We start from the raw sequence: 16,222 nt of genomic DNA, 5'->3' as shown, positions 1-16,222 counted from the left end.
TTTCCAAATCATAATCAGTACCCACCCTAAGTCAGTTCATTGTCCAAGCACATACTCAATATCCTTCATATCTACTTTCATTATCCAAAATACTGCATATACATCTCGGGACAAAAAGCTGCGCAATCAGGGTGCAACAAAGTTTATTCAAAAGTCTCATTTTATGTCGGCGCCATTTTGGGTGGGGCCAGGCGAGTTCCAGCGCAGTCAGAATATCTCCAATGACTCGTGGTTGGACCAGAACCTTCCGTTGGAAGTTCAAAAAGTTTTGAATCATGTGGTTAACAGTTCTAACAATATGGACCATTAGTCAAAGAGTGGGGAGGGCGGCAACAATTTTCCTACCGGGTCATTCTGGTGTTCCACCGGAACTGAACAGGTCTATGCCGTGGCTGCATTTTAGCCATTTTCAATCCGAGGCTGGCGCCGGCAGGAGTTGCACCGATGTCGTGGTTCCCAGTGAAGGGGGCGGGGGCGCCCATGCGGAGGGATCGGGGTGCCCCCCGGCTCTTATAGAATCTTCAAGGTTGAGGAGAGAAGGCATGGAGCGTGTGCCCGTCCTGGGCAGAAGACCGCTTTTTGATGTTGACCCTCTTTAAGTAAGAGCATTGGGGTGTCGCTGGAAGCCTCCACCTGGAGGGAGGTGGGGGAGGCTCGTTCGCGCCGCCTCCCCCTTCCAGCGACCCCGCGCCGTTCCTCGGCTCCGTCGCTTCGACATTGGCCGTGCTGGCTATTGAAGATGGGGGGGTGGTCGGCGGCTGAGGCAAGACAGCCCCCCCTTTTCTCTTGACATGTGGCGGGACTACCTGGAACTGTCCAGGCGTCGACATGTGGCGGGACTACCTGTAACTATGCAGGCGATGGCATGTGGCGGGACTACCTGGAACTGTCAGGCGTTGGGTGTAGTTGCGGCCATTATTGCACAAAGAAATGCCGCCATCCTTGCCTTGGCTTCGCCCATCAACGAAAGCCGGATCGGGTGAGAGAGAGAGAGGGGTGGTCGGTGGCCGAGGCAAGACAGCCCCCTCTCTCCCCGCGGCCTGCAGGGCGGCAGAAGAGAAGAGATGGAGAGGTCCTTGCCATTCTTTGGACCGCCTGCCCAACATCATCTCCTCCTGACCGTGGCCAGGCGAGCCCCTCGTGCCTCGAGGCCTCGCCTTCCGGATGGGCGTAACCGCGAACCTGTTGCACTTCGGGAGCTTCCGGAATGGGGGTAGGTACCTATTGAATTGTTTCTATTTCATGTGACCGTTATTTGGGCGTGGCGGGAAATGAGGCAGACATGTTGGGAGCAGGAATAGGCAGTGAAGCCTAGCTACCTCGTGGCTATTTTTGCTTTCAAACTTTTCGCCATTTTATATTTCTTATTACGAACTATTTCTAATGTTTCTTATTTTTAGTGAAGTCAAAAGCTCATCAGGGGGTTACTGACTTAGCCTGATTTCATTTTATTTTTCCTTCTTTTCCTTAGCGTGTTTCGAGCTAAAGTTTTCTGTTAGTAGGGAACGGTGATCACTTCATATTTCTATGTGTCCTTTTCACTAGGGGGTACCGCTGGACGGACCAGACGAGTTCCCTCCAATAAATGGTCCAGGGTGGAACGAGATTATCGATCAAAAGGGGAACATATATTCCTTCATTAGGGTATCATCCTGGACAGACCGAGCGATGTACTTCCACTTACTAGGGTAGCCTCCTGGACGGACCAGATGGTCTACTTCCACTAAATGGCCCATGAGCGGGGAGCATATGTTCTCCATAAGGGTAGTCTCCTGGGCGGACCATGCGAGCTACCCCCCAAATAACCAAACAGTGGGGAGTGGGTAGGACTGACGAATTCACAAAGGGGCATAACCTACCCTTTACTACTTGCAAAGACTAGATAGAATATTTCTATTCCACGTTGTTTGCAGGCAGAAAATACCTCAAACGAAACAATTCCTGGGACAACAATGTCCAGGCAACCAACCAATCAGTGGGGAGAAAAACAGGCATGACGGATTACAACGGGGACAAACGTCTGCATTACCTGCCCTTCGCTATCCAGAAAGGAAGACAGAATATTTCTACTCGTCTCAGTTTGTAGACAGGGAAGATCTCAAAGAGCAACAATCGATTATTAATCGATTTCAAACAATCCAGTGGGGAGAAAAGTAGGCATGACGGATTACAACGGGGACAAAAGTCTGCATTACCTACCCTTCTCTATCTGCAAAGAGGGACGACGTTCCTATTCGCCGCTGTTTGCAAACAGAGAATGTCTCGTTCTCAAAAGAGAACCAATATGTCAAGTAGCATTCAAAGCTAAATGAACCAATACCAACAATATCAGTATACAAATACCGATTTCAATACAAACAATCAATCAATCAGGTGGATAGAACCACCCTACCAATCAGGCGTAAAAACACCCTACTTAATCTTACCCGGACCGGACCATACGGACAGTTCTTCGACTTCCTCCTCCAGCGCCCGATCGTTCTCTTACTCCATGTAGCATTCCTGTGGGATTCCAGTCAGGACAATAGGCCACTCAAGAGAGGTCCATTCAGAATTGGTGAAGTTCTTTTGATCGGCAGCCGGGCTAGGGCCCTCTCAAGGCAGGTATTCTCCGATCATTTTAGATGTTCACTTCTTCGTCTGGATCTCTCTTACCGAACCTTATGTCACTGACGGACCCCGCGTTGGGACGCCAATTGTGGAACATGAGCCCATAATTCTATCGATGCCCAGGCTGCTGGCACAAACCGCCTCTTAGTTCCCATGTTGAATAATTACCAAACAAAGAGACGGGCGCTGGAAGCAGGAATCAAGAACAGAGTTTAATTCTCATGAGGAGAGCCAGTCATTTCGGACACGAAACAGTGTCTTTCGGGAGGTGCTCTGACAAGTGAGCTGAGACTCTTGCTTTTATACCTTACAAAACACTTGATAGTACAATCAGGACAGTATGACGCAGAAGGAAGACATCCCTATAATCCTCGTGTCAATCCTACCCCACATATGTTCACAATGGGGACCCTTGACCTGCTGATAAGAGGGGAGGGCAATCACGCAGCTGAGTGTTCCGCCAACAGTTTAGGATGTGTGCGCCTGATCATAGCCCAGGGGGTGGGGTGGCCAGGATCAATAGTGGGTCCTTTGAAGAGGAGTGACTTCATACAACAAGGGCAGTAAATGGTATCTCCTGGCTTAGGCGATGGCCTCGGACATGTGTGGTCAGCCGGACTCGGGGGAAGGGGTCATCAAAGGAGTGGTATTCATGCTGCGTGGACAATCGAGCGCGGAGGGAAGGCTTGTCAACAGAGGGGCATTCATGGAAGGGAAGGAGGTGTTGGTCAGGCGCGGCCGTGACTCTCAAGGACAGGGCCTTGCAGAAGAAGAAGATTTATGACTTGCCCATGTGAGGAGAAGGGAGGGGTAGCCAGGGTGGACACAGGGACGGAGTCACACAGAGAGAGAGAGAGATCTGATGACCCGTACATGAGAGAGCGGGGGCAGTCAGGTGCAGCTGGGGAGGGCTACGTCAGCCAGGGCGAAGGATGCCTCTTCAAGAGGGAATGGGGGGGTTTTGTGCGGGTCAAGCAGGAGAGTTGCCTTTCACAGCAGGGTCGTGCAGAGGGAGAGGGTTTCATGGTCTACGCATGAGAGAGGGGGTTTAAGATACGCGCAGGAAAAGGCCATGGTGCCTAGAATGGCTGTACATATGCATAGGGGTATGGGCTCTTACTGGCAGGGTGATACGGTCAATAGTTTACAGTATTCATGGTGCTCACAGGGAGAGGAGTGGGAGAAGAAGGGGAATGAATGCTGTCTATGTACATCAATTTCTTCAACTTTCACACCATGTGCAGTACAGCGGGCTGACAAGGGTCCAAAAGTCTTACTACTCTATGTTCAGTGAAGATAGTAACATTATCAAAGGTGGTTGAAATGCCATCCTCATGATAATGCTGCTCTAAAGAGGTTTCACTAAACACAATGAATCCACTACATTAGCCCCCTGATTAAAGAAGAATTCTTCATTAACACTATTTACCTTCATTTGAAAAAACGTTGCCAAAAAAACCTGATCAGAGTAAAAATTTAACTATTGCTGCAATTTAGAGTCTTTATAATCCACATTTGTAAAGCGCACAATCACCCGTAAGGGTCTCTAAGCGCTGGGGGCCCTCTGGAAGATTACGCAAGCTATTGCCCTGAGTCACATGGTGCTGGGGTAATCTGCCGCCGGCCCCGGGGATCGAACCGTGATCCCCAGATTCCGGAGTCAGTCGCCCTAGCCGCGGCGCCACACCTCTTTCCTGTTTTGGCATATTTATTTTATCTATTTAATATTTCGTTTTTTCTGAGCTAATTAGCACTCTGTACTTACTAACAATTAATTTGTATTTATCTTTCTCTTCAGAACTATAATCTCTCCTCTATCTCTGTTCTTGAGCACTACACTTTTGTTTACGTTTTTTATTAATTCAGGAGAGTGCCATGGTAAGTAAGTAATATTTATTGTACAGTTAATAAAAACCTTTACAAACGAGCATCTCATTATAAAATTGAGAAAAGCAAACTTCCATTTACAAGGCTAATAGCCACCATTAAGAACAGTACAAAAATAGCAAAAAAAGAGGAAAGACAAAAGAGGGAGCCCCCAAGCCTTACTGGGCCCAAGTCCGATTTTGTAAAGGGGGATTTAGCAGCAATACAAATACTAAAATGTCCTCCCTGGACATTGTCTAAATTAAAAAAGTGGGAGGCCGTAAAAAGTAGATGAAAGGGACTAGTGCAGCATCGACTTTTATGACTCGCCGAGGTGGCAGAGGTTATACCGTTGATGTTTTCCTTCAAGGCTTGACTTTGAAAAGGTGCTTGGTAATTTGTGTGATAAAGGTGCTGTCTAGATCTTACGTGTGGTGGATCAGGGAGCCAATTCCAGCCCAGCTCCATTGCCACCACGCAGGTGATCCGATTATATCTTGATAGTGAGTCCAACTGCATTTAAGAATTTTACGAGGCAACAGCTTAGTTGAATATCTCCGCCAGACAAACTCGCTAGCACTGCTTGCCTACAGGTCCGTATTTGTTTCTTGTTGAAGAGCGGTCTAAGGAGGGGCCGGCGCTCCTGTATTAGTTCCCTGCATATAGTGATGATATGCACTATGTCCTCCTCTCCTTCCCACAACGGCAACAGATTGCTGGCTTCGTTTGACGTAGCCACGGCGGCAAACGACGTGCAGATGGTAAAAAGCCCAGCCGAAATCTCAGAAACTTTTGTTTTGTGGTTTTAGAGAAGTTGGTTTGGAGGTATGCCTGCGGGGTTGCTTTGCTGTATGACTGTATCGTGAGCCAGCCATGGGCACGTTCAGACAGGACAGCTTTGTCTTGAATGATGGATTCTTTCTTGACGATCTTATTTACTATTTTTCTTAAACTTGTCCAAGCCCCTGATGATTCCCAAAGTTGCCGTAACTCCAGCTGGTCCAGTGTAGTGTCCAAGTAATGTCTGGCTGTGCAGGACTCTGAGGCTTGTAGTTCCTTTCACAGGTAGGTGTTTAGTGTTTCAGGCAGCCCTATTTTGATTTTGTACCAATCTTTTTAATGGCGAGCTCATGTCTCTCTAGCCCGAATTCGAGCCTCATTTGTGCAGGGAATGTATATCCTGGCAACCCGTAGATCATCCTCAAAGCTCTTGCTATGGTGCCGTTCCGCGTCTCAGCATCTCTCCCTCTCATGGCTTCACTTCCATTGGTGATTGATGTATTTAATTTTGCCTGTATCACCCTGATTAGTGGGAGAAAGCTTGGTCCAGAGGTCTTGTTTTTTAGGTTTCATAATGCCACTGCTGTCATTAATCCCCTCTTTTTTATGGCCTCACATTGCGCTGTGTAGTTACCTCTGTTGTCGATGATGACTCCCAGGTATTTATATTCTTGTACTACCAGCTTGTATTTTGCCAGGAACCAGTTGTGCTTTGTTTTAGTCTTCCAGAAGTTTACACACATGACTTTTGTTTTTTCTAGATTAATACTTAGTCTGTTGTTCTTCGAGAACTGGGATCTAATGTTGAGCAGGCGTTGTAGACCTATGGGTGTCCGGCTAATAAGCACCAGGTCATCTGCGTATAGAAGGTTGGATAACTGGCGACCTCCTAGCTTGGGAGCGTGTGAATTACATTGATTGAGTAGGACTGATAGCTTGACCATGAAAAGATTAAAGAGTGTTGGGGCAAGCACACAGCCCTGTTTTAAAACCTGAAGTTGTATGACTCTTTTTCGTTAAGTATTCTCCGGCCCCCAGCTTTACTTGCACCCAAGTGTTGCTATGCAGAAGAATTATTTGTTTCAGTAGCAGTGGTGGAATACTCCGATTTTTCGGTTTTTGCCACAAAATGATTCTATTTATATGATCAAAAGCTGAGCTCTAGTCGATGAAGCACCGGTACAGGGGCTATTTTATTACAAGAGCGGCATCTATCATTAATGAGAGGGCTGAGATGTTAGTAGCAGCACCCACATTCTTGCAAAAACCTGTCTGATTATATGCTATTGCTGTGATTTCTGTGACCCATGACTTTAATTCTTGAAGAAGTAGTCCTGCATAATATTTGGCTTAATTGTTCAGTAAAGCTACCAGCCGATAGCTTTTCAGATCATTTCTATTACCTTTTTTTTTGATGGGTGAAATGATCAATCCCTTCCAAGATGATGGTACTATCGATGTTTGTAAAATTGATTGGAAGGTTGGTTTTAGGACTGAAGCCTAGAATTCAGGATCTTGTTGTTATTATTGATGTCGTGCAGGCGTTTGGCTCAAAGAGACTCATCAGCTTCTTTTCTGAGGCGCCAAGTGAATTGCCTGTGGGTGGCTTTTAACTGCCTCACTTCTAGCAGTGCCGTATGGTCTTACTTCAGCCTCCGTAGTGTGCGGTGTATCGATGCTTTTTAGCTTTTTTAATTTGGCGTTCTTCCTAAAATTATCGTATGAGTATTGGTTTTGCGGATGAGCCCTTCTCCTGCTTTGCGAGCATCCACTTGTGTCTCCATAGCGATTACTTAGGGTTTTTACAAACGCCTCCCAGCTTCCTATTCTGTCTGGGTTGGCTACTTGCGCTTCACATAGGAGTTGCTTTGCCTGGGAATAGAGGCCTTCTGGATCATTTATTCTGCATTTCACTCTTTTCTCGTTGTTGGTAAATTCGGGCAGTGTGTATTTTCTGGGGGCAATTTGCTTGTTGACTGTGCTTCTACTGTGATCTCCTGGGGCAGATGATTGCTAAAATCTAAACTTCCAATGCGGTAGTCCTTTACTTTTAAAAACATGTAGCAAGAACAGAATTTGTAGTCTAGTGTGGTACTTGCTACTGCATCATGAAATGTTGCTGTCTGTGGGCAATCACCTGGAAATCTTCAGTTTAATGAGCGAAATCCCAGTTGCTCTAAGAACAGCAAAAGCTTTTGAGAGGTTTTTGTTGATCTTCCGTCTGTGTTGTCTTGCGGTATTGCTTCCCATGCGAATGGGTCCTCTTCTGGATAATTGTCCTCAGCTCTGTAATTGAGCATGTTTAGATTAAAATCCCCTGTGATGATCCAGCTGCTTTTTCCTCCATTAGTATTTTCACTAGTTCTTCCTTCGGTTGTTGACTGCCTTCGGTTTTTTCGCATGGGTGCAGGTAGAGGTTTACAAGTATTATATACTTTTTTTATGCCCCCTGTACGGTAATTCAGAGTGCTTACATAGCATTTGGGGGTGCTAAATTATAAAGCTTTGGATACACTGCATAGATGTTCTTCATAGAGCTACAGGTAGCAAGGCCTCCCTTATTGTAGCCGAATTTGGCACTTTTTGTTGCAGGTAAATAGAACAGGTTGAACCTGTGCACTGCTGGTGGTAGTTTGCACCATGTTTCTTGGAATGAGATGATGTCAAATTCCTTCAGATATGACTGCAGTTCCGGGTCCAGAGTCTTGTCCCCAGGCCATTGATATTCCAGGAACACATTTTCAGGGAGTTTCTAGCTACGGTTATGATAAGCTCGGTATGGCACGGTCTTTGAGGTTCAATGTTTATTGTCCTGGATAACCAGCTCCACTCTTGTGTGGCTGTGCTTCTGGTTGAGCTTGTCCTGTGTTCATTGTGTTATCTGGTTTCTCTATGCTCGAGACTTTTTCTACGTGCTCCTTGCAGTACTGAGAATAATGTGTTCTGTTGTGGCAACCCAGGCTGTTCTATGCTCTCCCGGTCGAACAATAAGAGGTCTGGGTATTGTAGTTTGGTAAAAGGCCGTAATTTGATGCCCCAGGTATTGCGGTCCACCACGGGGCTGCCTCCTCGGGGGGTGGGGTGAGCGCAAGAGATGCTATGCAGCAACCGTTCCACAAGCAATGGCTCTGCAGTGGCTCCGCAGATTTCCCCCCGCAAACTCCCTCAGGCAAACAATGAGGGCTCTGGTTCTGGCAGGCGAGAGGGCAGCACGGTCGTGGGCGCGATTCTGATTGTGGAGGTGAGGCAGTTGTGGGGCTGTGGACCTACAGAGATTGGCGTCGCTGGGGTCACTGGAGGTCTTCCTCTCTACCTCCTCTCGGCAGCCACTCCCAGTTATCGCTGCTCACCGCACTTGCCTCGCCACCGCGCTTACCGCCGGAGCTCCGCTCAACCACTGCTGCAGCTACTACGTCACACGTCAGACCCGCTCAATCGAGTACCAGGAGAGTGCCATGGAGCAGATGGGCTTCTCCTATGATTAGTCATGATTTTTTCTGGTGCTAATTCGGTAACTGCCAAATCTATCGATTTCATAAAATTGGCTGTAGCAGCTTCAATACTAGTGTCTAATACTGGCCTATGATTTTTTTTAGTACACTATCAAGTTCACAGCTTTTAATTTTCTGCCAAGGCCGAAACTTGGTAGGTTTCAGTGACCCGAGATAACCAGAATTATTAGCTGGGACTGCAAGTTTAAAAAAACTGTTTTATGGATCCAAACATATTAAAGACAAAGTTTTGTTGAAAGTTAATGCACACTTATTAGTAAATATCACATTCAATGTATGGTTGGCCTCATTAGTGGATTCATTTACTAGCTGAGCAAGGTTGAAACTACGAAAATAGTCAACAAAATGCTCAGTCTCTGTATTTCCAAGTCCCCCAATAGAGTAAATTCATGGAGCTCCATAAAGAACTGCATAAAGGTCTGAACTGATGTAATAAATCTATCTCTTGGACCAGGTGGACTACACACCAAAGTTCTATCAAATACCCTAGTATTGTTAAACTTGACAGCAAACATTAGAGCTTCCCCGTCCAAATGCGGGCTATGATTAAACACTGCCTTGTAATGGAATGGAATGGAATGGAATGGAATACAATACAGTCTTATAAAGGGCACTGTCGCACCATGGGTATCCTGGCGCTGAGGTTACATTAGCTCCTCTAATTGCACATATTACCATGAGGATGGCTGTTCTACGTTACACCCTTTCGAAGAGCCAGGTTTTAAGCTGCTTCCTAAAGTGTAGAAAATCGTCCTCTATTTGCCTAAGGTTAATCGGTAGTTTGTTCCATAAGCGAGCAGCTGCACAGCTGAATGATCTTCCTCCAAACCTGGTGGTTCTAATGCTGGGTGTGCAAACCAGATGGGCAGCAGAGGATCAGAGGCTTCTTATAGGGGCAACTCCACTTAAGATTGTTTTCAAATGTGAACCGATATTACCATTAAAAGCGTAACTACAGTGATTAGAGGTTGTGTCTAGTAAAGAGATGGGTGAAATAGAGCATATAGGCCCGCAGAGTGAGCGATAAAATGTGGTCCTACCCTGCCTTTTGACTGATCTGCTGTAGATCATTGCCAGGGCAATGCTTCCCATCCTCGTTGGCAGAGTCTTTCACACCTGTTCACTAATCCTCCCTGTTTTGGGTGAACACATTGGTTGCTGTCTTGGCCAGTTTAGTTGGAAGAAAACAGAATACGACTGCCCACATCTTGTGGAGCAGGAGTGAATGATTTTAGCATTCGAGTGAATGACTGCAACACAATTCACAGCAAAATGACTTGGGCTCCAGATTCTGCTTTTGAACAGAATGTTTTGCATCCTCCTTGGAAAAGAGAAGGCCACCCAGTGTCACCATAAAGGTTTTAGAGGCCCCATGCAAGAAATATTTTGGGGGACCATGTTCAGAACAACTTTTAATGTTATTACCCATTTTCTGCTAATTCAAGCCCAGTGGTGCCGAACAATATTGAATAAAATGTTAAAGGTTGAGATAGATAAATAAAAGAAGATTAAAACGTTACACTGCCATAGGCTCCTGGGAAGGGGAGGGGCCTTGGCAATGGCCCCCATCTTGAAATGTCACTGATGACGTCCATTTAATGTGATGCATTATGTTTTAGAGTAACACGTGCAACTTATTTAGATCTTGCTTTATGGCAAAGCTGTAATACCTCTTGTTACCAACTCTTGGTTCACTGAGAGGAAAAATGCTCTATCACCTCTTTCTACTTACTTTTTGGTGTATCATTCCACCACCGATGGATTACTTCTATTATAATGCCTGAGGGACTATTTTACAACTCAAAAGTATACTGAATTGTAACACATTAAATTCCTTATCTCATAGACGTTTTGTTTACAGACGGGCGTAAGTTTTTGTTTTGTGTTTTTCACTGCAGCAGGCTTTTCTTTAATGCTTTAGCTGAAACTCAAAATGCAACCAGGCTTATTAGATTTGCAAATGCTCGTTTTGTGCGGGATTAGCAGGTTATTTCCAATGTAGTGTGTAAAATGTAGAATATATTAAACTAAAGCAATTAGCTTGGATGTCAAGTCAATAGACAGGTGAAAAACCTTTGGGAAACCCACAATTAGTGCTGTAACAATATGCAATGGATTTTTATAACTAAACTAACGCTATTTTACAGGTTCAGAAACTGATTTCAAGGTGTCCTGTCCTAAACGCAGCGTCTTCAGAGATTTCTTCACAATCCAGTTCAACCACAATATGTTTAACAATTTCTTTTGACAATGTGACCCAGACTCCTAAAGTTACATTACTGGTGCCTCCTGAGAACAATTCAGAACGGGCGATATCCACATGGAGAGGTAAATATTTATTGTCTATCTGTTTTTATGCTTGCTATCATCACTGAGAAAATACATCTTGACAATTCGAACACTTGGTGGTACGTGAAAAATGAGTCAACCTGACCTCTATGGATTGTGTAAAACGCCTCAAAGACGCATTCCAAAATGCAGAAAAATTGGAGTTTTAAAAAGTCAATTTCTGTTTCCCATGGCAGAATCTGTTCAGTTGTGTCTACGGCTTGTTCTACTACATAGTGTTTATTTCCCAGAATATCACACATTTATATTACCCTGATGGATATACTTTGTAATAGCACAGTTGTAAGTAGTTGAACATGTGATTTGGATATTAGACTCAAGAGATCTTCATTTTGAATACTGGCTATCGAACACATTTATTTTCCATGTTGTGTACTAGTGAGCCTTGATGATGGTTAAATAATTTCTCAGAATGTCAATTTCAGCAGATATGATTACCCAATCCTTATTGCATCCAAAGGATATAGCCTGCTGCAGACCTCTGTAGTGTTTGCATTGATCCAGGTGCAGCCAACACGTGTTTCACCTGCTTTTTTGCCATGCAAGACTAGAGCTTTCGCAAAGATGAAGTATTGGGAAATGTTATGATAGATTACCAAAGTTACTTAACTAATGTGTGAGGTGCTACGCTTTCAGTAAATACACAGCACTCATGTGGAAACACTGCACGCATGCTCCTTAACTTTACACTTACTCAAGTGAGTTGTGTAGCTGGCATTGTCTAATAATGCTATTGTCAGATTGATACATGTTCTGGTACTAGGGTTCTAGTTAGTCAGAAATGAGGTTGCACTGACATAACGGACATAACAAGAAATGGTGTATTTAAATAAAGTACCTTAAGTTATTTTGATCCTTATTAATATTTTAGTTCATGAAGTATATGGGTCGTACTCGAAAGGGTCCTAAAATACAGGCATGCCATAATGCTAATTTATTCTCAGAAAATTGAAAAGTAAAGTAAAATGTGTTCTCACTTATTTTACACCTTGATCTTCCTGTTTTTGTAAGCTCTTTGTCCTATCTGTTCTGGTTCAGGGCCTTTAACAACCGGCACAGCCTTTGGCAGCGGGCTATAATAAACAAAGTTGGAGAAGTAACGCTCACAGTAATGGGGACTGTACGTCGACCAAACTGAGGGCATCTCATCATCGCTTTTTACATATCAGTACCCTGACTGGAAGGCCCTGTGCAGATACGTGTGTGTGACTGGCAGCTCACTGGGGCCCCTTGGCACTCCCTGATGTGCTGTATGGTCAATCCGATGATGAAATACAGTACGGCCATGCGATAATGGGTTGTATGCAGGCTGGAAACTGAAAAGACCAGGCATTCCTTTAAAAATCACACCAAGTCCTGCATGAGACAGCCCTGCTGCCCAGCACAATTCAGAGAAGGTTACCTACCAAAGGTCTGTGTGTCCCCAGGGACAACTTGCACCTGCTTTAGCTCTTTGTTTTGGAATTGTAGTGATTATTAATTTCCTTGATTACAATGAGTAATCTGGTAACAGACATTTTGTAATACATTTTTTATTCATTCTAATGAGTCCAATCTACTCTATGGCTGCTGAACTGCATCCAGGAGGAACGAGGAGAATAGAAAATATGGATTCAAGGGGATAACACGGTAGTGTCCGTTTCTACTATGATTTGTAAAATGTGTTCACAATCCACAGTTCAGATGTTACTAGAGGTAGAAATCGTGGCCAAGCTCATTCTGCTCACTTTTCAGTTGGGCACTTTTGCGTGAATATATTCCTCCCTCTGGACTCCTTTGCCTCCTTGAGGTGGAATTGTATCCAAGAGTCAGTTTTCGCAATCAAACTTCCGTCAAGTCTCACCGGATCTTCTTCGGTTCGTCACCACCAGTGTCCGGCATCACCCACCCAGCATACGCAGCAATAGTGTCTTTTGCAAGTACTCTGAGAACCAAGGACAGTCGGTGGCATCCCATGACTGAGGGATCCAACGAGGCGTAACAGGAGGTAGTGCAGTGCACACTTCGGGAGCGCGGACATAAGAGTATTTGCTTGTTTATTTTGCCTTAAACGCTTTGTCTGTATATCTTTTTACCCGCTGTAAAGTTACTTCTGAACAAAAAGTGTAGAACGGCAGAGCCTGTGATAGTAATGTAGGCGGATAGAGTAGTTCAGCGGTAGATATTTGGAGCTCTTCTGATAGTCCTGGACCAGGCTAAGACTGATAGGAGGGTAATCACAGCGAGGAGCCTTGGAAACCTGGAAGCTGCCAAAAAAAGGGTATGTACTTTGGCTGCAGATAGACGCAAGTTTATGGAGAAGACCATAGGCAGCTGCTTGACTGGTATATTGGGCGCAATTTGAGGTGGCTGCTGTTATGCCAAAGTCCACTCTAGAACGGAGCTGCTCTTGGATGCAATGCACTGTTTCATTGCAGCCAATGCTGAGTCTAACAGGTCATACGGGTGCACTGGAGGCATCACATGAGCTTGGCAGCACAGTTCTGCATGTGCTGCAGCTTGTGAAGCCCCTGGCTTCTCATCCTTCCCTTTACCCGCCCACACAGTTACTCCCCTAGCCCCCTGCCCCTGTCCTCCATTCTTGTGTTCTATGATGGCATCTGAACACGGATACGTCGCTTTGTAGCTAGGTTCAAGCTGTACAAATCAACATACATAAGTGCTGTGCAAGGTAAGACGTCAGCAACGGTAGGGCAAGTCCATACCTGTGGGAAAGCAGTAGGAGAGGGTTTCCTGAACTAGCTGCCTGGTTTAAGGGAGGGAGGATAGTACAGAAGGACTGGCATAGCCCTCTATGCGTCTCCATGAGAAACATAGAACACCTGGTCCACTGGAGCTTGCAGAAGACTCTCTGACGTCAATGCCTTAGATTAGGTTTGTGTTTCCTAAAGTGCATCTACACCCAGGAGGGGTTATTGGAGCAAAGGCAATCAGTATTCACCCGTCCCTGGACATGCAGGAGGGAACCCACAACTGCTGGACAGGCCCCGTTCTAAAGACACCCGGGATGGGGCTGGCGCTCAGCATTCCCTGAGCACTTCTCGTAGAGGCATAGGTGCTGTGTGTGATGGAGAGGATGGAGCTGCAAGCGATTCTTTCATTGGTGAATGGAGGCAGGGGCTCTGCGAGTACCCGGGGGCTGCGTTTGGCCACTTTTCACCTCACCCGTATAGGAGCTGAGAGTTTTTAAGAGCTTTGGGTATTTGAAGACTCAATTATGGGAGTCTGAGGGAAACGCTAAAAGTATGAACTGGAGCAGGAATTGAGGCCTTGGGGGTTTCACAGGAGTCGAAGGGCTGACGGTGCAGCGTTAACTCGGACGGTTTCAGGCGTGGTGACCTAGCAATGGACATTCTTGGTGGAGAGCCTTAAAACGATGATGTAACATTTTTACCATTAGTTCAACTTGTTGGCTTTTAGTAGGTTGAGGTACTATCATATTGTAGAGGTGACAAGGTGTGCGATCGGTCTAAATTTACCGGAGTGCGTTTCGAGTCCTCCAAGCCGCACCCTGGTGGTTTCACTTAATACGTTTTCTTGTATTTATTCTACACTTTCTGCTTTGCCCTTTATTTCATATGGTTATAAACAAGTAATTATAATAGCATTTTTACTATATAGATTTTGAATATCCTTAATAGATGTAGTGTGCTCTTGTGTGACGAGCGCAAGAGTCAGGCGTGTCTGTGTTCCCAGAGGTGTTCAGACCCATGATTTCTACATTCAATGGAAGACGTTTTAAGGCATGGGCAAAGTGGGATTTGGCCCAGGACCCCAACCTTTAAGGGGGCAAGGCTGATAGAGCCAGCTCTATTCTGCAGGGTCTTGCCGTGATGCCCTTGAATAATTCATAAACAGATTGTTTTAAATATAGTTTTCTTTTCAGCAATTTTTAATGTGGGTGATGTGTGAGTCTAGTACAGACATTTTGTCAAGAAATGTATTTACGATTCCTTTAGATAAAAACAGGACCTCACATATGAGAAATAGGAGGTCGACACCGATTTGCAGTAATATTGGTTATTTGCGGCTGTGTTATAATGTTGAAAATACACCTCACTATCCCTGAATTTTAGATGTACAAAACATTTAGAATTTGGAGGAGTGTGCCTGTGCATTGTCAGTGACTTGGGTAAAGAGGGCATCAAAGAGGTGACATTGGCCCTTAAATTCAAAGCTGTACTGAACAGGGTCCTCCAAAATATGTGAGGCCCAGGGCCCCCAAATTCCTTAAGATGTCTCTGCTTGCAATCTTTCCATTCAAACTAGTGCAGAATATCTGCAAATGTTAGTTCACAGTTCATGTTTTTTTTTAAATGTTATATTCTTTTCCACCCGTTTTTAGGTATCGCCTGACCCAGCTGGTCTGGCGAGACTTTTAGTAAGGGCTAAAAAAATGCTACCATGGCTGGCCTACAGCCTGTGTGCATGTACGCGGGTGCGCGCTTAAAAGCAGAGGAGCCATATGGCTTTTCTCGTCCTGCTCATTAAGCGCCTCCTCGTGTTATCTGTGCATCTCCTCCTGTTATCCCTGGTGCGAGCGGCACCCCGGTTCTTCTTGTTGTTTATGGACTCAGGCGTGTTAGTGTAGGTTTTGTCTTCCTAACGTGCTAGCAATTTAAAGTGTGTAAACCCTTCTCATGGATCAGACTAGTCTATAATCAATCAAACCCAGATAAAATTGTACGGGTCCCACCTAGGTCTGTTATGTTATGTTATGTTATACGCTTTTGTATTGCGCACAGCTGCCCCAGCTAAGGGGCGTCCTGGCGCATGGCAAGAAAAAAGCAACACCTACAGGGAACATAACAGCAAAGGGAACAAAGGCAAATTTATTCAAACAGAAAAGTTTTTAAAGTTTTACGGAAAACTAAAAGATCAACGAGCAACCGCATCTCATCAGGAAGAGAATTCCAAAGCTCGGCCGCTTTAACCCTGAAAGAGCGGCCGCCAACCCGACACAGCCTGTATCGGGGGATCACCGTGAGAGCTTGACCCAGGGATCTCAGGGACCGGGTAGGCACATACCAAGTCAAAAGGTTCGCAAGAATTTGAGGACTCCCACCCCTCAAAATCTTGAACGCCAGACACAGCACTTTAAACTG

At 45.2% G+C, this 16,222-nt stretch overlaps 1 protein-coding gene across 3 annotated transcripts in view; it reads left to right on the top strand.

Moving 5' to 3' along the window:
• The window catches only part of LOC147750815 (uncharacterized), a 702,597-nt gene that overhangs the window by 352,525 nt on the left and 333,850 nt on the right, over nucleotides 1–16,222 (top strand). For all 3 annotated transcript variants that reach the window (XM_086937011.1, XM_086937002.1, XM_086937022.1), the window contains one exon: nucleotides 10,916–11,096. In XM_086937011.1, coding sequence (XP_086793137.1) covers nucleotides 10,916–11,096 — 181 coding nt within the window. The remainder of the gene's footprint in view (nucleotides 1–10,915; nucleotides 11,097–16,222) is intronic.

This window comes from Lissotriton vulgaris, chromosome 1_1, assembly GCF_964263255.1.
Source record: "Lissotriton vulgaris chromosome 1_1, aLisVul1.2, whole genome shotgun sequence".
NCBI classification, from domain to species: domain Eukaryota; kingdom Metazoa; phylum Chordata; class Amphibia; order Caudata; family Salamandridae; genus Lissotriton; species Lissotriton vulgaris.
Note: the sequence above shows the minus strand (reverse complement) of the source record. Positions and strands in the feature narration are given on the sequence as shown.